The sequence below is a fragment of the Phoca vitulina genome, unplaced genomic scaffold (genome assembly GCF_004348235.1).
Source record: "Phoca vitulina isolate PV1807 unplaced genomic scaffold, GSC_HSeal_1.0 scaffold7, whole genome shotgun sequence".
NCBI lineage: Eukaryota > Metazoa > Chordata > Mammalia > Carnivora > Phocidae > Phoca > Phoca vitulina.
In genome coordinates, this window is record NW_022589710.1 from 66,707,192 (window position 1) to 66,733,505 (window position 26,314).

General features: G+C 47.4%; 2 protein-coding genes across 7 annotated transcripts in view; both read left to right on the plus strand.

Annotated features, from left to right (window-relative positions):
• Positions 1-1,711, plus strand: part of EML1 (EMAP like 1) — a 145,015-nt gene extending 143,304 nt beyond the window's left edge. For all 6 annotated transcript variants that reach the window (XM_032405914.1, XM_032405911.1, XM_032405912.1 and 3 more), the window contains one exon: positions 173-1,711. In XM_032405914.1, coding sequence (XP_032261805.1) covers positions 173-298 — 126 coding nt within the window. In that variant the 3' untranslated portion in view covers positions 299-1,711. The remainder of the gene's footprint in view (positions 1-172) is intronic.
• A 17,792-nt stretch (positions 1,712-19,503) lies between these two features.
• The window catches only part of EVL (Enah/Vasp-like), a 145,450-nt gene continuing 138,639 nt past the window's right edge, over positions 19,504-26,314 (plus strand). Inside the window, exon 1 of the mRNA XM_032405919.1 lies at positions 19,504-19,539. Coding sequence (XP_032261810.1) covers positions 19,535-19,539 — 5 coding nt within the window. The 5' untranslated portion in view covers positions 19,504-19,534. The remainder of the gene's footprint in view (positions 19,540-26,314) is intronic.

The following is a 26,314-nucleotide window of genomic DNA, read 5'->3' on the forward strand; positions in this document are numbered from 1 at the left end:
GGTACGGGGAGGGCCTCCGTGTCGTTTGAACGCCCCTCCGGTGCCTGTGCACAAAGCAGGTGCGCAGGCGAGAGCTGCCGAGTGAGGGAAGAACGAGCGTTAGAATGCCAGCACCTTCCGACCCCACGCAGCGCGCTCTGCCTTAAGCTCGCTCTCTGTCGTTCTTCCCCAGGCTCCGAGCCACGTGTACAGCGGGCACAGCAGCCACGTCACCAACGTCGATTTCCTCGGTGGCGATAGCCACCTCATCTCCACGGGCGGCAAGGACACGAGCATCATGCAGTGGCGGGTCATTTAGTCCCAGCAGGCAGCGGGGAGCAGAACAGGGGCAGGCACAGCCTCGTGCGAGGCCCCACCACTGTGATTTCTGTTCCGTTTGAGAAGTTCTGACAAACCTCAGGAAAACCACTCCCTCTACCAGTTACCTTAGCTTAGCGAATCAGTGAGCGTCACCCCGGAGCAGTGGTTCACGGTTCTCCTTTGTTGTACAGTATATAAAACAGTGCACATTTAATATTAAAGAAAAATATGCCAGGGTTTACATTGTGGTGACATCAACAGAAGTGACTGGTATATCCTTCGTAACTTTTCTACGAACCCTTCAAAAATGGTCACAGAATGCCTTTTAAGATATTGTACATAGGCTTTACTATTTCCCCATCTAGCTCGCTAAGTCCAATATTTATGATGATAATGAGGTACTGAATTGTGATCGCTATTGATTAATTGGTCCTGAAAGGATAAATCGATGGAGAAGAGCGTGGAGGACTGATTTGCACAGGTGAATCAGGAAATGCAAATGTGACTTTATTTGGTTTCATTCTCTAAGGGTTCATTCAGTCCTCCTGGAGGGAGGCTGACGAGAAAGGGGTTGTGTTCTTCTTGTGTTAGGCAGATTGTACTCCAGATTAATTTAAATATTTCAGCAGGGTATGCAGGCACCGTAGAGTTTCAGTGACGCTGTCTGCCTAACCCAGCGCAGGCAGCCGCTTCACTCCCTTCTGTCCCGCGCTCACGTGCCCGGAAGAGTGGTGGAGACATCTCGTCACCTTCTTCCGTATAGGAGTTGGCATGATCTGGTATTGTACTTGTATAGGATTGTAGAAATTGATCATAAAGATGTAAGGCTAGGCTTTACTATTTTATGCTTATGGACATTGTATATTTGTATTTTAAGACCAAGTAGACCAAGTCGAAACGGTATCTCTTAAGTGTACAATAAACCTGCGGCGGGGAGAAGTCTGGGAGGCTCCACCGGGTACTAAGGGCAGCTTCTTTTCCTGTCTTTTGTGCATGGATGGCTCCCTACACTACAAAACAAGATCGCGTTCTGATGAGTAAAACAGAGGTGGCATACATTTGTCAAGAAGGCCTTATCCATTTTGATTGTGTGACAGATTGAAATTTATTGTTTACATTGGGGAATGTATCTCAGATTTTAAAATAGAAGAGTAATAAACAGACTTAAAAACAAACACTAAGATTTCTACTTGTTCTAGGCAAGTAAATGAATGGAATTATCTGAACTCCATGGTGCTGGTTGTTTAGAGTGGCTGATTAAGCACAACGTTTGGAAGCATGTTTATTACATCGCCAGCCTGCTGAGCAAATGTGGGACACCAGTAGACACGTGTATTAAAGATGAATCTGTTTGTATGTATCCTTATCAAATATATTCTATAATGAAATTAAATCTGAAAAGGATTTCTTATTGACCTATAATCATGAAAATATATAAATTAAAATATTTAAAATTAGATATGATTCACACTATATTCTGTTTCATAGACATATTTTTTGTTCTCACCTGGGTCATTTGCAAATGGAACTCTAGCTTGCATGGTGTGTAAGGATTCATCAGATTCGAAGACTATAAAGAATTCAGCTTAGGGGCGCCTGGGTGCTGTAGTCAGATGGGCGTCCGACTCTTGGTTTCAGCTTGGCTCATGGTCTTGGGGTCATGGGATTGTGCCCCATGTTGGGTTCCGCATGTGCTCAGTGCAGAGTCTGTTTGGGATTCTCTCCCCCCTCCCTCTCCCTCTGCCTCTCCTGCTCATTCTCTCTCTCTCTCTTTCTCTAAAATAAATCAATCTTAAAAAAAAAAAAAAAACTCAGCTGAGGGGTGCCTGGCTGGCTCACTTGGAGGAGCATGCAGCCCTTGATCTCAGGGCTATAAGTTTGAGCTCCATGTTAGGGGTAGAGATTCTAAAAAAAAAAAATTAAAAACTTAAAAATTTTTCAGCTTAATTACCGTACCTAGTTGTTATTTTACTCGGTTAAATACTGGCAAAAACAATTATTTTTACATTAATAATTAAGGGAATCACCAGCTCAAGGAAGGGGAAAGGGACCCATTATTGATCTTATAAGATCTTTTTTTTTTTTTTTTTTGACAGAGAGAGACACAGTGAGAGAGGAAACACAAGCAGGGGGAGTGGGAGAGGGAGAAGCAGGCTTCCTGCTGAGCAGGGAGCCCGATATGGGACTCGATTCCAGGACCCTGGGATCATGACCTGAGCCGAAGGCAGATGCTTAATGACTGAGCCACCCAGGCGCCCAAGATCTACTTTTATTTCTATATAATCCCACTCTTTTCCAGGCTCATAATGGAAAAAGGATATTTATATAAGCTATTACTGTTATTTTCATATTTGTCTATTTTTTATTTTTGTTTATTTGAGGGGGGAGGGGCAGAGGGAAAAGGAGAGAGAGAATCTCAAGCAGGCTCCACACCCAGCACAGAGCCCGTCGTGGGGCTCGATCTCATGACTCTGAGATCACGACCTTCCAAGATCCAAGACACTGCTGGGACAAGAGGCCTGGAAGCAGGGGTGACCGCTAGGCCTCTTCTTCCCAGTGGCCCGAGGCCCTGTCAGCTGGGCTGTGAAGAGTGACGGCTGAGGGGCTGTTGCATTAATCTCCATGAGGTGCTGACAGTGTGGACCAGGCTGCAAGCGGTGGGTGCGGAGAAGCGAAGGGATGGTCCGAAGGAGGTTTAGAGGGGGAACGCCAGCAGGTGAGGGATCACCTGCGGGCAGTGGGTGAGGCTCGGGCCCCTGACCGTTCTCTGGTCCAATGGCCGTGCCATTGGCCAAGATGCAGAGCACTGCAAGTTTGAAGGTGGATGATGCCTGGGACAGGATGAAGTGAGGTGAGGGGCCTCCGTGACATCCAAGTGCAAGTGCAAAAGTAGGCATTCGGCTAGCGGGCTCAGAACAAAAATCCAGCAGCAGGTGCCTCTGCGGGGCTCTCCACAGAAGAGCACCATGTCTGGCACCGGGGTGTGGCTGAGATTGCGGGGAGCTGGTCCAGCCGGGGAGGAGAGGGCGTCCGCCCCAGCTGGGGGCACTCAGAAACCCAGGGCAGCCAGAGGAACACCAGCTCGGCAAGGAGAGGGTTCACTGAAGAGCCCACACAGGCATCTTCACCACCCCCCAACTTTTTTTTTTTCTAGAGAGAATGCAGTGGCGGGGAGGTGTAGAAGGAGAGGGAGAGAGCATCTCAAGCAGACTCCACACCCAGTGAGGAGCCTGACTTGGGGCTCGAGCCCACGACCCTGAGATCATGACCCGAGCTGAACTCAAGAGTCAGATGCTCAACCAACTGAGCCACCCAGGCACCCCTAACCCCCCAACTTTTTTGAGTGACTACTTCCACTGCCCAAAAGTTACACATTGCACCCATTAATCAGTTTTTCTGTGATCTGGGAACAGACTACCATCATGTGATTTCTGAGGCTTCTGGAAGAGCACATAGAAGAAACAACGTTTGAGCCCCTCCGGCCTCCTCAAAGGAGGGCCATCTAACGGCACAACGGGGGAGGCAGCTGTTTGGTGAAAATGAACAAGAAACATGTATTTACTGTGAGATAGAAACTGATTCACTACGGTTTTGCTTTTTTTTTTTTTAACTTTATGGGAAATTTCGAACATATACAAAAATAGAGCCTCTCACCGAGCTTCAAAACTTATGGACATTCGGAGAATCTTGTTTCCTCTGTCTCCCCTAATTTGGGGGACAGAGAGGACTGGAGTGTTTTCAAAGCAAGTCCAAGTCATCATGTCATTCACCTGTAAATGCCTCAGTCTGCCGCTCCCACGACAACAGTTTACTTCAGGTAACCACCCTAACAAAATCGCAACTGACCAACTGAACAGTGATTCCTTATGGTCTGATACCCAGTCCACATTCGAGTCTCTCGAGTTGTCAAACCAGCCATGTCTCCACGCCAAGCACCACATGGGGACGCCACACAACCATGCAAAGCACGGGATGCACAGCCCACCTGGAAGCCTAGCTCACGAGGCTCAAGCACACGTGTGCGGCTGAGCTCAGGACCCTTCTCCAGAACCCACTCTGACCCCCAGCTCGCTGCCCCTTTGCACCCTGCCCCTCCCCACACCCTGCCTCTGGCCCCCTGGGGAAGCCCCCCTTCCGGATCACCCAGCCTGGATCCTTCCCACCTTGGCTGGCAGGTGAGATGGAGACCAGACGCAGGGATCAGCTCAGAAACCTTCTCTCCCCTTTGAGGAAGGAGCCTTGTTCACAGGGAGCAGGAGCTCCAGCCCCTCTCAGAGGGTCCCAGCTGTTCCAATTTGGCTCCTCCACTCCCCTGCGTGAGTGTCAGTAAGAATGGGGCACAAACTCCTACCACCCGAGGGGCGGAACCTGGGAGGGCTGCCGGGTGGCGTACATACTTTCCTGCTATCTTTGGTTACAAGAGCACCCTGCCCTCAGGAAGCCTAAGGGAGGGGTGAGGTTGGGGGCTCGTGAACAGAGATTTTGCCTGAGCTCAGAATGTGGATGAGTTAGCAACAAATTTGGTCATTTGGACTTAGAGCAAAGCAGGTGTCGTAGCACCTGTAGGATGACGACCGAGAAGGTAAGCCTCAACACTAGGTTTAAACCTAACCCCCGCCCCGCACCCCCTCCCCGGGGCGCAGCTGGCTGCAGGTGCGCCACCTTGTGGCAGAAAACAGAGCCGGCTTCTCTTGCTGGCGCTCCAGTAACCAACCGGGTTCTGACCTCTGTAAGCTGGGAGAGTGGGGCCAGAGCAAGGAAAATGCTTGTGTGACTCCGACGGACTTCCACTCGCTGGATGGGGCAGGTGTTTCAAGCGACCCTCCTCAGGGAGCTTTCGGAGGTTCTTGGGGAGCCCCAACATTGCAGATGGTCTCACCTTCAGTCCCCTTCTACTGGATAAGGGTGTTCTATGAGGTTCCGCCCGCCCCCGCCCCGCAGCCCCTGAGCGCAGCGGGGGTCGATCCCCAGTCATATTTCGGTAGGAGTCCCCCCGCCCTCCAGGAGGCCCTGAGGGCAGGATCCCAGATGACCCCCCACACACACTCCAGGCTTTCTACCGCGTTCAGAGGAAACCTCTGTGCCCCACCCCACCCCCACCAGTGGAGGGAGGCTCCTTCCTCCCCGACCCAGCCTTCTCTGGACATCTGGCTGAGAACCACCTCCTGCCTTTAGATTTTCAGCCAAACATCAACCGACCAATCGCAGGGGACACACGCCGAGCTGTCCAGAGGCTTGGGGTGAGAGAGGAGCAACCCCACCCCTCCCTCTTGGGAGAAAGGGGGCTGGAATCAACAGCTCAACTTTGCCCCAAAGAAATCCCCCTTACAAATACTTTTTTAAAATTCTACTTCCCTACACTTTTTTATACCCATACCATGGATGAGGGAGGCTAAGAGGTCTCTTGGGATCGTCCTTGGTAAATTCTGCCCGTGGTCCAGCAGCACCTCTGGACGGTCACACCCATTGGATCTTGGCTCCTGGGCTGAAATGTCGGTTCAGCATCTGGTGACACAAACTGCTCCGTCAGGATTCGTGCAGTTTCTTTGTGCATCTGAGCAAGAGTTTGGCTTCACTGCCTGGGAGGGGGACTGCTGGTTTTCAAGGGCACGCACCTGCTCCACTTCTCAGATTCTGCCCCGTCTCTGGCCAAAAGGCATCTGCACAGCAGCTCTGAGAGGTAGGATCACAGGCTCCCCTCCCCCCGGACGATGAAGAGACAGAGCGTTGGAAAGATAGAGGTGCTTGCCCCAGGCTGCTGAGCCCGGGGTGAAACTCCCAGGTCTCCCAAGCTGTGTTCCACGCCAGCGTCACCATTCTCAGACTGACTCTCTGCAGAGCGCCGTTCGAGAAGTTGCTCATGCAGGGTCTCCGAATGACTTTAGAAATGCCCCATACTATATATGGTGTGTCGTAGGTAGAGACTCGAGCGCAGTTTGCCTCTTTAACACATTGGAAATTCTATAATAAAGAAGCCTGTTTACACTGACATTTCCCATACTCGAGCATTGGGCACTTTCGCTCCCACGATGCTGATTATTGGCCAGGATCAATGTTCCATGGCATACCATCTTGGGAAACACTGTGGGAGAAGGTTAGTCATGCAGAAGCTTAATATAACAGAGAAGTGAAAGGGAACCCAGATGCCAAACAATTCTCCACGTCCTCCTCGCCCCCCTCCCCGTTCCTGCTAGGAAGGGCTTCAAGGCCAGATTGGCGACAAGGCGCAGGGGGGCTTTTCTGTTATTCTGGAGTTCCTGGCCAGTTTCTCTCGGCTCTGTGCACCTCCCTCTAGAGCACTCAGCCTCCCTGATGTATAATATCAGCTGCTGGAGACCATCAGGGTCCAAAGGAGAACATCCGGGGGCATTGGAACAAGCATCCCAGACAAGGGAGGATCTTACTCTTTTTTTTTTTTTTTTAAGATTTTTTTTTTAAAAGATTTTATTTGGGGCGCCTGGGTGGCTCAGTCATTAAGCGTCTGCCTTCAGCTCAGGTCATGATCCCAGGGTCCTGGGATTGAGCCCCGCATCGGCCTCCCTGCTTGGCGGGAAGTCTGCTTCTCTCTCTCCCTCTGCCTGCCACTCCCCCTGCTTGTGCTCTCTCTCTCTGTCAAATAAATAAATAAAATATTTTAAAAATAAATAAATAAAATGAAGTTCACTGTATTTTTAAATGAAAAGACATACTTACTATAGCAAATTCAGGATGTCCTGTCATATTCCCACCACCTAGAAGTAGCACTACTAGGTTCTTGGTGCATCTCCTTCCCGTATTTTTTTCCCTGCGTACATTTCTGGATGTGTCTCCGTAGTTAGCAGAGTGCATAGACCATGCTTTATGTTGCTTTTCTCTTGCACCTTTATAAACATTTCCATTGTCATTACAGACTTGTTATAAATAATTCCCGTCGGTTCTGTAACAGGCTGCTGCGACTGTCCAGTCCTCCCACACTGATGATGGTGATGAAGACAAGAAAAACAAGGCCACCCTTACTGAGGGCCTTTGTCCCCGGTGCTGCGGGCTCTGCCATGGCCCCTTCCCATGGGCCACCCCATCAGCTCCCAGGATCTGCCACCTCTCCAACACGGATAAGACCCAGATCCACATCTCTACATCTGTTTCCTTAGCTTCACCCATTTGTCCATCTGCTCAGCCACGAGTGCCTCGATCTCATGCCCCAAACCAAATCTACCCACTTCCTTCCCCAAACCCTGTACTCCCAGCTCCCAGCAGCCCAAGCCAGCAATGCGCGCATCCCTCCAGGCCCCTGTCTCCGACTCACTGCCCAGATCAGCAGCACCAACCCCAACAGCATCACTTCCCCCGTGCCGGTCACCGCTGGGTGCGCCTCACCCTCGGGGCCCCGCAGTACTCCCAACAACCCTGTCACGGGGATCCTCCTTCCACAACGAGGAAACTAAAACAGAGAGGTTAGTTAGCTCGCTAAGGGCTACACAGCGAGTGAGTTGGGATTTGAACCCATGCAGTCCGGTTTCAGAGTTCATACCCAACCACTGCAGCCCTCGGCTCTCTCCCCCAGACTCCAGGAGCGATCCCGCATGTGCCCATCTCCTCCCACCCGCACTGCTCTGCCCGGGCCGGTGGATCACTGCTGACCCGCGTGCAGCCACACCGGCCTCACCCCACCGGGCAGTCGGGGCGAGTTTTCTAAAGGCATCACTCTCTTGCTTAAAATCCTTCAAGGGCTCTTAAGAAAAAGCCCCCCACATCGCAGACAGGGCCTGTTCCCTGGTTTCCTGATTCCTCTGCAACACCATCTCCCTCTGCTTCCATGGCTGAGCTTCTCTCTGTCCCCACACCGCAGCGCCACCTGGTCCTGACACACGCTCTCTGCCCCCAAGTTCTTCCTCCCATTTTTTTCCTGCCCAACCACCGTAATTTTCTTTTTTTAATTTTCTTTTATTTATTTATTTGAGAGAGAGAGAGCACAAGCAGGGGGAGGAGCAGAGGGAGAGGGAGAAGCAGACTCCCCACTGAGCAGGGAGCCTGACGTGGGGCTCGATCATGGGACTCCAGGATCAGGACCTGAGCTGAAGGCAGATGTTCAACCGACTGAGCCACCCAGGCGCTCCCAACCACCGTAACTTTCGTAAGACAGCTCACAAGTCACTTCTTCCAGGAAGCCTTCCTGGAGTGCCTATTCTGGGTTCTGATCCCTCCCATGGATCCTTCTCTTATCACACTGAGCGGTAAGCGGAGTCTACTGCCTGTACCCTTTCCACTGTAAGCTCCCTGAGGCATAAATGCTCGGCGTCATGTACCCTCGTCTTAGCACAGCGCCTGGTACGGTAGAGGCGCAAATCAATGGAGCCATGGGCAGCAAGGGGGAGCATGTGGACTTGGCTTAGATTCCTAAACCTTTGCCCTTAACCCTGAGTGTCTTTCCCTGCTTCCAGTGATTTACTATTGCAAACGACACTGCGGAGAACAGCTTGTCCGTGGAACCTTTCTCTTAGACTTGCTTTTCCAGGGCAAAATCCCAGAAGTGCAATTACTGAATTTGAGAGCAAAAACATCTTTATGACCCTTGATATGTTTTGCAGAAGTGAATTCCAAAATTATGGTAGCAATTTGGGAGGCTTTTTCTTTTTTTAGCAAACGAATCCTCCCTCCGTTTCTAAATGTCTTCCTGGCAAAAGCCGCACAAAGCTATTTTTACCTAAGGGCTGTAAACCTCATCCTTCTGAGAGGAGAAAGTCGGGCGTGCGTGTGGAAACTGGCTGCCCGCCTCGCCGCCCATCAGCCCCTGCGCGCTAACCTAGTTCTTGGTCATTTGGGAAAAGCAAGTTTAAATTATGTTCCAAAGGAAGCGGTGGTTTTTTTTAAAGAAGAAAAACACACGGACATGCACACACACACACACGCACTCATACCCATCTCTGTCTGGGAACTAAATGATGAACATCTTTACAATTCTAAGAGACCAGACGGTTATCAAAGCAAGTGGATGCTGGGAAAGGGTCAGGGCTGAAAGCAGCCCTGGGGGTTGGAGGAATCACCTGGTTTTCAAACTTTGGGGAGCAACAGCTTTCTTAGAATGACATCTTACAGGAAAATCCACTCCATGACGTGACTGAGAATGCCCCTGCTTTAGCAGAAGCGGTCAGAGGGTGGAGGTGACCAGAAACACTCATCCTATGTCCAAACCCCCCACCCGGTCCACCTCCCTGAACATGCCAACCACCTCCCCTTTCCTCCCCACCCCGCCCCCACCACCTCCAGCTCCCACGTGGGGCTCCAAAGTCCACTGTCCAGAATCCAGCCCTGGAGGACACCCATGCCCAGCAAGGGCCACGCAGTGAACAGTGGCAGAGCAGGGTCCACCTGCCCCACACCTAGCCCCGTCCAGGATGACTCTCCACCTGCTGTCTTGCTGGGAGCCAGCTCAGTGGCCGTTCACAATCACAGTGCAGAATGTCCTCCGAGCAGGTCCCGGAGACGGCTGGTGTCCCCAGCGCTCACCATCCGGGTGCCCCAGACACCAGCGTGGTTTTAGCATTCAGTCCCATTTAGGTTCTCCCATTACCAGCATTACCCCCGATTTGTTTCTTAAGAAAATCATCCATTTCATGTAGATTCTCAAATTTATTGAAATAAAACCGCCGTAATATTTTCTTGTAATTATTTTCTTACGGAAGGGTAGCTGACATCCGATGTTACATTAATGTCGGCATACAACACAATGACCCAACAGTTATATACGCTGCAAAGCGATGCAATTATTTTATTCTTGTTCACGCTGCAATTATAAATTCCTTCTCACACCTAGTGCTCTGTACTTTTGTTTTCCTGCCTTTTCCTTCTTAGTCTTTGCGGGTTTTCCATTTCCTTTCCTCTTGAAGAAGTGGATTTTACTTTCATTTCTCAGTATTTATGTTTCTAATTCATTATTTTCAGCTTTCGTCTTGATGAGTTCCCTCCTCATAATTTTTAAATGTATTTTGTTGTGTTTTAAGCTGAATGCTTCATGTATGTATACTCTCTGGTGTATAATGAAAACATGTAAGGGATGCTCTTGCTGTATCCCATAGGCATTGCTATGGCGTTTTCTCATTTTCATTAATTTCTTATTAATTTATAGTTTTCATACTGATTTTTTCTTTCAGCTAAAAGTTATCTAGAGGAGTATTTTCACATTTCCAAGCTAAATTTTTATTATATTTTTTATGGTTATTTAGGGGTGTCCCTGGACTCCGGTGAACTTTCCAAACTCCAACGACAATAAGAAACCCCTTTCAGCTTCTGGGAGGAAAAAACAGATTGCCTGTGTGTGGAATGCACACACTCAGGCCCCCCTAAAATGTCCACTCCTGATCTCTGGAACCCATGAATATGTAGGTTCCATGGCCAAGGGGGAATTAAGGTTGCAGGTAGAATTAAGTTTGCTAATCAGCTGGCTTTAAAATAGGGAGATTACCACGGATTACCCAGGTGTGCCCAATATAATCGCAAAGGTCCCTAACTAGAGCAGAGGGAGGGAAAAGAGGAGGTGAGGGAGATGTGAGTGCGAGCCAGAAAGCGCTGAACTATACTTGATCTGTCCTTGCCACTGGCTTCCTGAGGGGCCACGAGCCAAGGAATGCAGAAGACTCTAGAAGCTGGAAAAGGCAAGGAACAGATTCTCCCCCGAAACACAGCCCCGCAGACACCTAGATTTCAGCCCAGTGAGACTCGAGTCAGACTTCCGACCCCCAGAACCGTAAGAGAATACATACGTGTTGTTTGAGGCCAGCAAGGTTTGGTCATCCGTATGGCAGCGATAGGAGGTTAATACACACCATGTAAAGAGAGACTCGGACTAGTTATTTGGCTTCTTGTCTGCAATTTGAAACTAGAGGTTCGCAGATCCCTGAGAAAAGGGAACTGCAGGCCTAAAATCCTTTCTGGCTGAGGACCTCATCCGCGTGGGAGAGAAGAACAGGCATTTCTACCAGATTGTGTCTAAATATGTGTCTTTCTACACTAATCCTCCCAAACACCTGGTGAGCTCTCTTTTTCCAAACAGCTTTATTGAGATATAATTCACATCCCATGCAATTCACCCACTTCAGGAATGCTATTCAGTGGTTTTTAGTATATTCGCAGAGCTATGCAACCATCACCACTATGTAATTTTAGAATATTTTATCACCCCAAAAGAAACCCCATACACCACTGGCAGTGTATTCATCTCCTAGGGCTGCGACAGAAGAGCTTCCCAGGCTGGGGGGATGGAGGGGGGCCTTAAACAACAGACATCTATCTCCTCACAGGTCTGGGGGCCGGAAGTCCAAGAGCCACGTGCCAATAGGATTGGTTTCTACGGAGGCCTCTCCCTGTGGCGTGCAGACGGCCACCTTCTTGAGGTGTCCTCACATGGCCTTTTCTCTGTTCTGGCATCTCTCTGGGTGTCCTAATCTCCTCTCCTTATAAGGACATCAGTCAGATTGGATTCAGGCCCACACTAAAGGCCTCATTTTAACTTAATTACCTCTTTATAATTCCTATCTCCAAATACATTCTGAGGTACTGGGGGGTAGGGCTTCAACATGTGAATTTTGGGAGAACACAGGCCAATCCATAACGGGTAGTTATTCCCTAGATGCACTCTGCCCCCCTAGCCCCTGGTCACTGCTGATTACCTTCTGCCTCTGCAGATTTACCTTTTCTGGACATTTCCTATAAATTGACTCGTATGATATGTGGCCTTTTGTGGCTGGTTTCTTTCACTTAGCATCATATTTGCAAGGTTCATTGATATTGTAGCATGAATCGGTACTGCCTGGCTTTCTATTGCCAAATAATATTCCTTCGTATATGGATATCTATCTAATGATAGACCACATTTTGTTTATCTGCTCATCAGTTGATGGGCAGCTGGATTGTTTCCGCTTTTTGGTTATTATGAATAACGCTGCTATGAACATTTACGTACAAGTTATTGTGCGGACATATGTTTTCATTTTTCTGGGGCATATGTATACCTCGGAGTGAATTTGCCGGGTTATGTTGTAGCTCTGCATTGAATAGTTTGAAGAAGTGCCAATCTGTTTTCCAAAGTGGTTGCACCATTTTACAATCCCACTAGAATGTATGAGGGATTCCAATTTCTCCACATTGCCAATTTAATTTCCATTTTTATTTTGCTTTATCATTATTATTTTTTATTTATAGCCATCCTAGTGGGAGTGAAGTGGTATCTCACTGAAGTTTTTATTCGCATTTCCCTGATAGCTAATGATATTGAGCATCTTTTCATATGCTTATTGACCACTTGTAGATCTTTGGAGACATAGCTATTCAGATCCTTTGCCCACTTTTTACTTGGCTTATTTGTATTTATATTATTGAGTTGAAAGAGTTCATTACATATTCTAGATACAAGGCCTTCTTCAGAGATATGATTTGCAAATATTTTCTCCCATTCTGTGGGTTGTCTTTTGACTTTAATGGTATGATCCGAAGCAAAAGTTTTTAATATTGATGAAATCCAATGTATCTGTTGTTTCTTTGGTTGTTGTACTTTTTTTTTTTTTAAGATTTTATTTATTCATTTGAGACACAGAGATACAGAGAGAGAGAGAGAGAGCATGAGCAGGGAGAGAGGCAGAGGGAGAGGGAGAAGCAGGCTCCCTGCTGAGCCAGGAGCCCGATGTGGGGCTCGATCCCAGGACCCTGGGATCATGACCTGAGCCGAAGGCAGACACTTAACCATCTGAGCCACCCAGGCGCCCCGGTTATTGTACTTTTTTATTGGTATCATATCTAGGAAAACTTTGCCTAACCTAACGTTAGAAAGATTTACACATATGTTTTCTTCTAAGAGTTTTATAGTTTGGGCTCTTCCATTTAGGGCTATGAACCATTTTAAGATAATTGTTGCATATGATGTGAAGTATTAAACTTCTTTCTTTTGCCAGGGGATTTCTTGTTGTTCCAGCACCATTTATTGAAGACTCCTCTTTCCTCCACTGAATTATCTTGTCACCCTTGTTAAAAATCAACTACACATAAATGTAAGGGTTTATTTCTGGACTCTTTATTCTATTCCATCCATCAGTCTATATCTATATCTATCTATCTCCATTAGCCAGTACTGTACTTGATTACTATAGCTTTGCTGTAAATTTTGAAATCAGGTAATATGAATCCTCCAACTTTGTTCTTCTTCAAGATTGTCTTAGCTGTTCTAGGTCTTTTGCATTTCCAAATGAATTTTAGAATCAGGTTGCTAATTTCTGAAAAAAAGGGGGGATTTTGAGAGGGATTGCACTAAATCTGTAGATCAATTTGGGGACTATTGCCATCTTCACAATACTAAGTCTTCCAATCCATGAACATGGGATGTCTTTCCATTTATTTAGGTCTTCTTTAATTTCTTTTAGTAACATTTTGTAGTTTCCGGTATATATCTTACACTTCTTTTATCAAGTTTATTCCTAAATATTTTATTTTTTGATGTTATTGAAGTAGGATTGTTTTCTTAATTTCATTTTCAAATTGTTCATAGCAAGTATATAGAAATACAATTGATTTTTTGGATATTGATCTTGCATCCTGCAACCTTACTGAACTCAATTGTTGGTTTTAATAATTTTTTAGTGGATTCCTTAAGATTTGCTATACACAATATCATGTCACCTGCAAATAGAGATAGTTTTACTTCTTCCTTTTCAATGGAATGCCTTTCCACCCCCTCATTGCCTAATTACCTCCAGGACAATATTGAAAAGCAGTGGGGAGAGTAGATAACCTTGTGTTGTTCCTGGTCTTAGAAAAAAGCATTCAGGCTTCTGATGACTCTTTTGACTTAAAAACTCTATTGTGTCCTCAATTATGGCTTCTCTTCCTTCCATTCCTTTTGGAATTCTTACTATTGAGAAGTCAGATCTCTTGAATCTATCATGTATGTGTTTTATTTTGTCAATAATAATTTCCATTTCTTCCTTTTGTACTCTGCCTGCTTTGTGAAAGTTTTTTTGTTTGATCTCCTAGGGCCTGAGTCAACAGGCCCAATCCAGGCTGCCACCTGTTTTTATAAATAAAGTGTTATTGGAACACAGTCACATCCATTCATTCATGGATTGTCTATGGCTGTCTTCAAGCTACAATGGCCAAGTGGAGTAGTTATGACAAAGACTGAATGACCTGCAAAAAGCCAAAAATATTTATTATCTTGTCCTTTGTAGGAAAAGTGGGCCAACACTGGTTCTAGATCAGTGTCTTTTCTGTTTTTACTGCCTCTAATTAATTTTTTCCATTTTGAAATAACGTTTTTATTCCTAAGAATTACTTTTTGTTGTCATATTGCTCTCATGCAAGATCTTCTTGACTCTTCCTGTAACTTCTCTATCATTCCCTCCATTAGACATGCCATCTGCTGACCGCTCAGCTTGTAGAACATCATGTGAGGGGATCGAAGGCTTCAAATTCATCAAGTCCCCTAAAATGTGAGCTCAGAGGCCCAAGCCTCCCAGCCCCATTGTAGGCAGGTCCCCTCAGCCCTGCAAAGGCCTGGCTGTCAGGATCTCTAAGCAGGTGTTAGACAGCTGAGAGGGAGGAGTGGCCAGGGAGTTCCTTCCCCAGGGATGAGAGTGGACACCCCCCAAGCTGAGACCTGGTCTCCAGGGCTGGGAAGGCCCAAGGGAGGTTGGGCCTCCCTAGGGTGGAGCTGGGTGGGGCATTCTTTCCCAAAGGCCTTGTGGCTCCCAGGAAAGGGATCAGCAGCTCTCTCCTGGGTTGCTGGCTAGGGTGGCCTAAGGGATGCCCTTGGCTCAGTTTTCTGAACTTAATTAAGTGGGAACACTCAGGCAGCCTGGGATGGCAGGACTTGGCTCCAGCCTCCTCCAAAAAAGCAGGCCTGCTCCAACCTGGGTCCTCAGTCTGCTTCTCCCATTGCAAAGAGTGGCACTAAGAAGTTGCCCTCTACCAGAAGGGTACTCGAGGTCCTCCCCTCTAGCCCCCCAACATACATACATTTGGCTAAGCTTCCCTCAGTTGGCCCAGGCCTTTGAGACACTCAGCAGGAAACTGGAGTCATCCCCAGTATTACCACCACAGGCCCCTCTCCCAAGAGTTGCCTCTTCCTGAGCTTTCAAAGCGGGTGAAACATGATCTTAAGGAGAGTTGCTTTTTGAGCCCAGGAGCCTGAGAGGTAGAGTCAAAAAAGAAGTTCCAGCTGTGAGCCACAGACCATCCTTGGCTGTGGGGAAGGCAAAATGGGCCAGAAGTAATTTCTGTTTCCTGCTGGATGAAACAAGAGCACAAGCAGGAGCTTCGGTTTCCAAAATGTAATGCTTGCAGGCTTGTTCCCCCCCAACCCCCCGCAGGAACTGCTTGGATGAGGGCAAAGAGTCAGCAGGGTCTCCTCACTTCTGTGCTGTAACAGAGGTGGGGTCAAAGAGGAATAAGACCTGCCTACTGCCCTCATGAAGTTCACAGTCTAGCGGGGGAGTCAGCAGGTCAAAAAGACCATCCCAATATGGGATGGTGAAAGTGTGATGGGGCCGAGCCCCAAGTCCCCAAGCCTCCAAGCAGTATGGAGGATGGTGCCTGCAGCCCTGGGGGGAGGAGGGTGCTCAGGGTTCTGGGAGAGAGGTGACATGTGGGTGGGGGTTGAAGATGGTTTGCCGAGTAGACAGAGGTTGCTGGGCACCAGAGAGGCAGAGACATGTAGGTGCTCAACAAACCTTGGATGAATGAATGATTGAAAACAAACTGTGTTATATTTAAGAAAAACACTGTTGGTAATGAGTGAGTTGGTCAATGAGGTAAATGGTGTGAATGAGGATTTTCAAAGAAAGACGCAGTGTCACAGGTGGTCCCCAAGGTCTCTGAGATATCTGTCGTCTTCACTTCAGAGAAGCATGTCTTTGCTTTGGGTTCTGGCATGAATTAGTAATTGACTTCTGCTGTTAATATAAACCAGACATGGTCTCATTGGTGAATCATCGAAAGCAACCGTGTTTCTTTTGATTATTTGGGGTGAGTACAGTTTGTTTTAGCAACACCGAGAGAGAGAGAAGATGGTCCACAGGGCTGGTTCCTCAACCATGACCCCAGGCTGGAAAAGCTTCAAGAAACAAGGAGGGAGCAGGGGATAATGTAGGCAGTCTTGAAACTGGGGTCTGCAGGAACGTGTGTTCATCTGGCTCTTCATCTGCTGGCCTGTGTGACTTCTCCGGGCCTTACTTTCTCCCTCTGGACAGGAGGTTAGACAGATACCTTTGAGGACTTCCTGGCTCTATTACGTGCCTGTGGCTCTATAACTAGCCTGGGCTAACAGCAGAAAGCCTGTGCTTCCTGCCTCCCCCACAAATGGGAAAACCAGTCCAGGAGGGCCTCCCAGCTGAGCCATGGGTAGTCAGCCTACACCCAGACACATCACATGTTATAAAGTCACTGACTTTGGTGAGCAATCTTTTCACGTCCGAGGAAGGGTGACCTCCAGAGACAAATCATTTGGGGGCCATACGTGTCAAAAATAATGTTCTTCTTATCTGAAGAATGTAAAACATGAATTCACGTACTTTTAAGGAATAAAGGTTTTTTCAGTCAATGAGAAACATGTTAAGTAGACTGGTTTCAAAAATGCATGGTTAAGGGAGAGGGGAAGGAGAGGCAAGAGTGAGGCTGCTGGGGGAGGGTGGAAAGACTCTGCAGGAGCCTACGTTGTGCTGTTCCTCAGCAGTGCCTACAAGGATGTAGGAGTCCCATCTGTGGGGTGAGAAAGGGAGGCTCAGAGAGGTCTACACTGCTGGTGGAGCAGCAACACGTGGAGTTCTCCTTCCTAAGCATCCTGGGCTGGGTGGGCAAGACCAACTCCCATTCACGGAGAAGCAGGGCTCAGCTTAGGGCCCACAAGTGGTCCCTACCTGTCCTCCCCAGCCCTTCCTGCTGCTCATGAAGCCCTCTGAGGATCAAACACCGGATCCAAGAAGTGATCTCGCCAGGAGCCCGACAGCTGACTTTGTGAATTCACTGAGTGATGTTGGACCCCTTTCACTTTCTTGGTGTTCCACCCCCCCATCTCCTACCAACAGAAGGATTGGCAGGTCCCTCCCAGCATCAATATTCTCTGGTCCTTCTGTCTTTATTGTTCCAGGATACTGGTAGTTAGCAGGAAAGGTTGACAGGGGGTGTATGTCTCACACCTTTGGTGCTAATGTTCTATAGTAAATCCACTACCAACATGGCCCGGTGACCCTTTTCCAGTTACAAGATAGTAACTTATCAGACTCCAAGGCAGCAGGGAGGTCAGAGTGGGCCACAAGCTCCAATAACCCAAGCTGAGAACAAACAGGCCAATATCCCAGGGGGCAGGGGTGGTGTTCTCCCACAGTCAGAAATGCACTGACCAACACTGCTTCTACAGAATATACCTGCCTGTCTCCAAGTGCCCTGGAGATCGTCCATTTTGGTAATTTTTAGTGTCTAACAAGTCTCTTCTGCAGCAGAGAGCCAACCTTGACCCTGGGAAGAGAGGGACAAATAAAGCGAGAAGGAGCGGAAACCCTCTGGACCTGCTAACAGGGCTACAGGGGACCAACGTGCTCTTTCGAGTTTGAAGACTCCAGCTCAAACAGAAAGAAAGGGAAAATGTGACAATCGGTCACCAAGGAACTCATGACAAGTGGATGGTGAAGGAGAGGCAGGGGATACGGAGGGGAAGGAGCCCCTAGAGACCCACCCTGCAACCAGTGAGAACTACATTCAACTGCAGCAAACCAGAATGAATGGGCACTGGGATTCTGAGTCAGAGAAACCCTGGCTTGAGAACTGGCTCCACCACTTGCTGTATCTTGGGCAAAACCACATAACTCACAGAGCCTCTTCATCTGGGCCAGGAGTAGAATAGCGCCCCTTCCCCGCCTTCTTAAATTCCAAACTTTGCCAAACCCTTAATATGCTCTTGTTTCGACCCAATTTTTAAGAAGGTAGCTATGATTTCGATGATAGATAGGAGAGGGAGCATCAGCGGCAATACTGAGAAAGCACGACGATCTGTGTCCACTTAGATATGGGGAGTGGGATCCCGGAAGGTTTCTAGCCAGCAACGAAGATCCCTAACCTTTAGGAAGGACGGGGATTTAACAACCAGTGAAAACCTGGAGCACCTACTTTGTGCTGTGATTTTTCACAGGCTGTGGTTTTGGGGCGCCTGATGAGGCTCTCCTTCGGCTAGGGGAGGTCCTCCACGTGTTGATATAACCCCAAAGCTGCGACTCAAGGTCCCAGACCTGGCTATTTACAAAAAGAGGACTCACTGGTCGGTGACCTCGACGTCCCCGGATCCCAGCTGCCCCTGCGTCCGAGCAGGTGGGGAGCACTGCAAGGAGAGGGGGAATCCTCTGGCCCACGCGCACCGACGCCCGCGCAGTAAGTGCCCTTGGTGGATAACCAGGGGCGCCCCGCGCGGGGAAGGGGCTCTGCGCTCCACGTGCCGGCCTAGCGCCGCGCCCCGCCCACGACTCCACCTCACCCTCACGGCTCCGCCCCTCTCTGGTCGCCCTCTGTCCTAAGCCCCGCCCCCCGCGGCTCGTCCTCCCCAGGAAGCCCAGTCCCCACAGCCTGGTCCCCGAAGCTCCGGCCCGTCCCTCGCTGGTCGTCCTTCCCAAGAAGCCCCGCCCCTCGCAGCTCCGCCCCGCCCCTCGCAGCTCCGCCCCACCCCTCGCAGCCCCTGGCTCAGCTCTCCCGGAGGCGCGGGCGGCGGGGCCCCGCGCCTTTTGTGTCGGTCTCGGGCCCCCGCGCGCGCACTCCCCTCGGCGGCCGGGGGCGGAGGGACGCACGCGCGCGCACTCCCCTCGGCGGGCGGAGGGACGCCCCCTCAGTCCCGGCTCGCGGCGGAGCTCGCCCGCAAGCGCGCCCCGCCTCCCCTTCGGCGGTCCCCGCTCCCCGCCCGCGCCCGCCGGGGCCGGCGCCCCGAGTCAAGGCGGGCGCGCGCTCGCCCTCTCCCCTCCGCCGCCCGCCCTGCCCCCGGCGGCGCGCGCACACGCCGGCCCGGGCACGCGCCCGCCAAGATGGCAGGGGCCGGGGCCCAGCTGTCAGGCGCCGCCGCCGCAGCCCGTCCCTGCAGCTAGCGGCCCGGACGCCCGCCCCGAGAAGATGCGCCCCCGCTGCCCCCCGAAGCCCAGCGAGACGCGGAGCCGCCGCGCCCGGGGCCGGCTCCCCCGCTAACGCCCCGCGCCCCGCGCCGCGCCCCCGGCGCCGCGCGCCCGCCCCGGCAGCGACAATGAGGTGAGTCGGGCGAGCGGCGCGGCGGGAGAGGACGGGGCGGGCGGCGCGGGGGCGTTGGCGGGAGAGCCTCGGGAGCGGCGTGGGGGCGTCGAGGACGGCGGGCGGGTCGGGGGTGGCGGCGGGTGGAGGCGGTGGGGGGCACCTGTGGGGCGGGGGGCCGGGCCCGCGGGCAGGTGTGGCGGCGCCGGGCCGCGGCCGCTCGGCCTCCCCTCCCGGGCGGCCCCGCTGGGCGCCCCCCCCCCCGCCACCGGCCGCGCTGCGAGCCCCGCTTCGGCTGCCTGGGTGAGGCGGTTTCCCTCCCCGCTCCCCTCTCTCTCCCCCTTTCCCTGGCTTCTCGCGCGCTGGGGGCCCCAAACCAGTGCAGGACCCCAAACCAGCCCTCCCTGATGTACCCCCCAGCCAGGGCTCTGCTGGGTGTCAGGCCAAGAAATACAGCACCGCCGGCGCCCACGAGCCCGGAATTCCTTCTCCAGGGGTAACCCGACCCTGACTTGTCGGGGATAATCACCTCCTTGCCTTTTCTTCCGTGGAATTTTACCTTCTAAGCACATTGCCCATTGCACCTACGGTGTCTGTGGTTTCATCTTGCTTGTTTTGGGAACTTTACGTAAACGGAACAATACAATAAATGTTCTTTTGTGTCTGCCTTCCTTCACTCAAGTTGTTTTTGAGGTTCATCCATTTTCTTATTGATGTGTAGTATTCCATTGTATGAATATACCACAATTTGTCCATTCCACTGTTGGTAGACGTTGGAATTGTTTCTGCCTTTCGGCTATCACGAATATGCTGACGTGTCTCCCGGGGCACTCATTTCTGTTGGGTATATACCTAGCAGTGGAATTTCTAGGTGGGAAGATAGGCATGTCTTCAAATTTAATAGATAATACCAAGCTTCCAAAGCATCTGACCGATTTATACTCCTTCCAGCGAGTGTGTGAGAGTTCCTGTGCTCCACATCCTCGCCAGCACTTGGTATTGTCAGTCGTAAATTTTAGCCATCCTGGTGAGTGTGAAGTGGTATCCCATGGTGGTTTTAAATTGAACTTTCTTGCAGACTGACGAGGTCGTGTTTATTGGGTAGCCTCTTTTACTAAGTGCCTGTTCAGATGTTTTGCCCAGTTTTCTTTGGGGTTTACATGTCTAATTTGTAGTTCTATTCCGAAGTCAAGAAGATTGTTTCTTATAACACCTTGTGGAAATCTTACTATTTTGCCATTCAAATTAAAATCTACAGTCCACTTGGAATTTGTTTTTGTGTAACTTTGTGTATTTGTGTGTGTGTAACTTTTTTTGTGGAATTGACTTTTTTGTGGAAAAGGGGGTTACATTTCACTTTTACCAAACACCATTTATTCAGCACTGATTATCAAAAAGGTCATTTTTCCTCCGTAGTTCTTCTGTGCCTTCTTTGTCACCTTTAAGACTTCCATTTGGGGCCATTTCTTTTCACCTGAAGAATACCCTTTAGTGTTCCTTTAGTGCAGGTCTGGGGTGACAGATTTCTTACAGTGTGTTTGCCAATGTCATTATTTACATTGCATTAAAAAAAACCAAATAGCTTAATTGAGACACAATTTACACAGCATAAAATTTACTCATTTAAAGTATACAATTCAGTGGTTTTTAGTATTTTCACAGAGTTCTCCAACCATTACCACAATCTAATTTTAGAACATTTTCCTCCACTGTGAAGGACCTTTTAGGTACTTACAGAATTCTTGGTTTGCCATTGTTTAAGCATTTCAAAGATATTTCATTATCTCTGACTTGGATTGCTTCTTTTGAGAAGCCCCTTGTTAGTCTGTCATTTTCTTGAAAGTAGTCTTTTTCTCTGGATGCTTTTAAAATGTTCTCTTTGTCTTTGGTTTTCAGAAATTTTTCTGTGCTGTCCCTGTTGGGATTTTTTTTTTTTTTAACTTATAACTGGAGTGCTTAGGGCTTCTTGAATCCATGGCCTTACATCTTTCATTAGTTTTGGAAGTCATCATCCATTAGTACATCAAATATTGCTTCCGCCCCATTCTATCTCACCTTTCTTTCTGGGACTCCAGTTACACATGTTAGATCATTCGTTGGATTTTGTCTCTTAACCTTCTGTGTTTTCTGTTTGTCTCTCTGTCCTTCATTCTAGGTATCTCCTCACTTATCTCTCTTTCTTCTGCTATAAATGATCTATTAAACCATCAATTGAGGGTGGGTTTTTTGTTTTTTTTTTTTTTAAGATTTTATTTGTTTATTTGAGAGAGAATGAGTGAGGGAGGGAGAGAGAACACAAGCTAGGGGGAGAGGCAGAGGCAGAGGGAGAAGCAGACTCCCCACTGAGGAGGGAGCCCCATGCGGGGCTTTATCCCAGGACCCCGAGATTAGGACCTGAACTAAAGTCAGATGCTTAACTGACTGAGCCACCCAGATACCCCTTCGTTTTTTTGTTTTTGTTTTTGTTTTTTTAACACCCAAGATGGGGCTCAAACTCATAAGCCTAAGATCAAGAGTCACGTGCTCTACCCACTGAGCCAGCTGGGCATGCCTCAATTGAGTTTTTCATTTCAGTTACATATTTTTGGTTCTTTAATTTCCATTTGGTTTTCTTTTTATAGTTTACCATTATCTGCCAAAATTATCAATCTTGTCTTTTATCTCCTTGAATATGGTATGCATAATTATCTTAAAGTTTGTCTGATTATGGCACTATTTGTGAGTCTTTTCCGATGTCTGTTTTCTCTTGGTTTTCATTCATTTTGTCTTATCTCCTTATGTGCCTAGCCTTTTTTTTTTTTTTTTTTTTTAATTTTGTGCTGGCCATTGAATTTGCACAATTATTTTGTAGAAATTGAGATCTAAGATGTTTTCCTCTGCCAGAAATAATTCACATTTGCTTTTGTCAGGCGAATGGGGCTCTTGGGATCTGGAGTCACTTCAGTACAGTCTCGGGGATCGAGCTATTTCTAAACTGAGCTGCAGTCCCTGTGAGGGCCAGCCTGTTTGGTCCACCTTTACTCCCAGGGTTCAGCATTTCACCAGCACCTTCCCTCCCTAAGCCAACACCAAACTTTTGGCATTCCCTTTGGAATTGGCAAACACCCCCAGGGAAAAGTAGCTCTGAATACTGAGCTCACTTTCCTGACTCTCTGATGTTTCTTCCTCCTCCAGGCCTCCGTGCAGATATTTATTATATTCTTTCCCTGCTTTTCTAGTTCTCTTCGGTTGGAGATTGTTCTGATTTACTTAGTCCGTGGTTGCTGGCAGTAAAAGCCCCTCATGCATGCACGTTAGGGGCAGTTTGAGTCAGTATTCGATTCTGCAGGAGATTTAAGCTAGCAGTCTGCAGAAGCTGTGGAGAATAATAGCAGCTATTTTCTTGTGTTATGTCAACTATGTTAGATCGTCTCAGTTTGTGAAATGCTCTTAGAATCAAGATAATATAAATCTTTATTTCCCCTTAATATATAATTAGTTGAAAAAATGGCAGTTTAGTGCCGGTCATTACTGTGATGCAAAGGATATTGGAAGCAGATGCTTTCCTCTCTTTTTTCCATATTTCTTCCTTTCTCCTGTTTTGATTTCCTTGTTTATTTGTTAAAAATTACCCTCTATCTGGTCCTCTTGGATAGAACATTTAATCTTTTGATCAACGATAGCACAATAGCATTATCATATTCTATTCTTTTGGATCAGATAAAATGGCATGACTGCAGAAATGCAAGTTTGTAAATGGCTTTTCCAAAGTGAGCCATTCAGTGATTCTTTTTCTTTAAGCTGTCTGTTTTTACACAGATTTTTTAAAATGGTGCTGACAGTTTACCATGGTTCTCTGCCACAGACTGTTTATAGTTAAGCACCAGTGCATGTATATTGACATGAACCTCAAGTACTTGGCTTTTGCACAAGGATCTAAATTAGTCAAAGGAGTATATTCATTACCTCTGTTGTCAGCTCATTTGATTGGGATATTTATAAGCAACTTGGTTCATCCATGAAAAATATTTTGCTTTCTGTTCAATCCCAAGTTTTTTCAATGAAAATAACACATTATTTTTCTTGCTAGATAATCTCATGGGAGTATAGAGATGTGACCTCTTCATAAAGGTCTGCAAGGTAGTTTCCAAACCATCCCTTTTAAGGAGTGTCTAAGAAAGGCATAGGGCTCAAGATGCATTCTCATGAATAAACTGAACATTTGAGGCACATATTTTTCACATGTTTTAGGAAAAAAGTCCTGCTGAATCAAACTCCTCAGATAATTAAGGCTGTATCTGAGTTTTTCTTTATTTTATAGACTATTGCCTGAATTCTTCCTTTTTCCTAACAGACCTTATATATTTTCATGTCTTCCTTCAAAAATCATTTTTTGAGGGCTTACTGATGCCTGATGCTGGATTAGGTGGGTAAGGAGGTGAAAAGAACCAGACCTCCCCTCCCAAATAGTACCCCCTACAGACATTTACTAGATCCCTTTTTACATCGTTTTTTACTTACTTTACTTTTTCACTTAAAAACCAAACCTCCCCCCCCCCCCCACGGTATAGTGTATTTCTGTTTATATGCTTTAGTCATTTATCTGTTGGGAACGGTCTTTTCTCTGAACATTTTCCTTATCTGCCTTTTATTTTTTAAAGATTTGATATATAAAAGGTTAAGATTTTTATGTCATTAAGTCTTTTTCTTTGTGATTTTCCTGTCATTTTTTATGTTTAAGATAGCATTCTTCTAGAAGTTTGATAAGTATTAGGTTGTTTTTCTATTTTATATATAAAATGTAAAAAAGTCATCCTTCGAATTGTCTGGAATATGAGGTGAAGATCAAAATTACATTTTTCTTCAAAATTGCTGATCAGATACTTGACTGTATCAGTAGATACATGGCAGAGATATGAGGAACATTTCCTAAGTTAGATGGTGATACAGACATCCGGATCTCAAAATTGTCTTCAAGGGTGCATGGTTGCAGCCAGTAACATCTGAATGATGATCACCCCCCAGTCTTCAGACAGTTACCTGCCCCCAACAGGGCCAGCCTTGTATATGTAAGACATGGCCGGTCCAGCATCCTGCAAGTCTGGTTTTGTGCCAGGGAACCACCTCATCTGGGCCAAGGGCATTTTATCAATCTTGGAGGTATACAGAATGCAGTGCAATTACAGGGCACAGGATAAGATACACAGGCACAAGCACAGCCCTTATTTATCATCGTGAGCCTGTACTAGCTAACACATGTGGGTCCAAGTACAGTTCTGAACCTTGTGCTGCAGAATGGGGGCAGAGGAGCATTTCTCCAAGTCATGGAGGGAGTCATTGGAAGTCATATTAGGGAGACCAGCTATAGAGTTGTGGGGTTTCTGTGTATTTTCCTAGGCTCTCTTTTGTTGTTCTGTCTGCCTGTTTTTAGGCCGCTTTATTGACCTTGTAGACGATGATTTTTTTTTTTTTAATTTTGAGTTTTACTTTTTTTTTTACGATTTTATTTATTTATTTATTTATTTATTTATTTATTTATTTATTTTAGAGAAAGAGAGAGAGAGCATGCGAGTGGGGGGAGGAGCAGAGGGAGAGAGACAAGCAGACCCCGTGCTGAGTGCAGAGCCCAACACGGGGCTCAATCTCAGGACCCTGAGATCATGACCTGAGCTGAAATCAGGAGTTGGACTCGCAACCAACTGAGCCACCCAGGCACCCCGAGTTTTACTTTGAATGGAAGTTTTAACGTCATTAATTTGTTGAACAATACAGAGCAGTTTAGAAACCTGTTTCAGAGTGTTTGAGGAAATACTCATTCAAGCCAGCAATATTCCAATGTTCTTTATATGAGACATATGTGGAAATGGTTCTAGTAGCTTATGCTAGTGATTTCCCAAGCTGGTGAAAAGAAGTCACCATGAATCATAGTGACATTTATTGTATTTTATTTTAAATTTTTATTTCAATTCCAGTTAACATACAGTGTAGTATTAGTTTCAGGTGTACAATTTAGTGATTCAACACTTCCATACAACACCCAGTGCTCATCACAACACGTGCACTCCTTCATCCCCATCACCTATTTCACCCATTCTCCTACCCAACCCCCCCTCTGGTAACCACCAGTTTGTTCTTTGTAGTTAAGAGCTTGTTTTCTTGGTTTGCCTCTCTCTCTCTCTTTTTTTTTCCCCTTTGCTCCTTTTTGGTTTATTTATTTCTTAAATTCTGTGAGTGAAATCATATGGTGTTTGTCTTTCTCTGACTTATTTCACTTAGCATAATACTCTCTATCCATGTCGTTGCAAATGCCAGGATTTCATTCTTTCTTATGGCTGAGTAATATTCCATTGTATATATTTATTTGTGTGTGTATACACACACACACACACACACACACACACACACCACATCTTTATCCATTCATCAGTCGATGAACATTTGGGCTCTTTCCATACTTTGGCTATTGTAGATAATGCTGCTATAAACATCAGGGGCATGTCTTCCTTTGAATTAGTATTTTTGTATTCTTTGTGTAAATATCTAGTAGTGCAATTGCTGGGTCATAGGGTAGTTCTATTTTTAACTTTTTGAAGAATCTCCATACTGTTTTCCAGAGTGGCTGCCCCAGTTTGCCTTCCCACCAACGGTGCATGAGAGTTCCCCTTTCTCTACATTCTCACCAACATGTGTTTCTTGTGTTGTTGATTTTAGCTATTCTGACAGGTGTGAGGTGATATCTCATTGTAGTTTTGATTTGCATTTCCCTGATGATGAGTGATATTGAACATCTTTTCATGTGTCTGTAGGCCATCTGTAT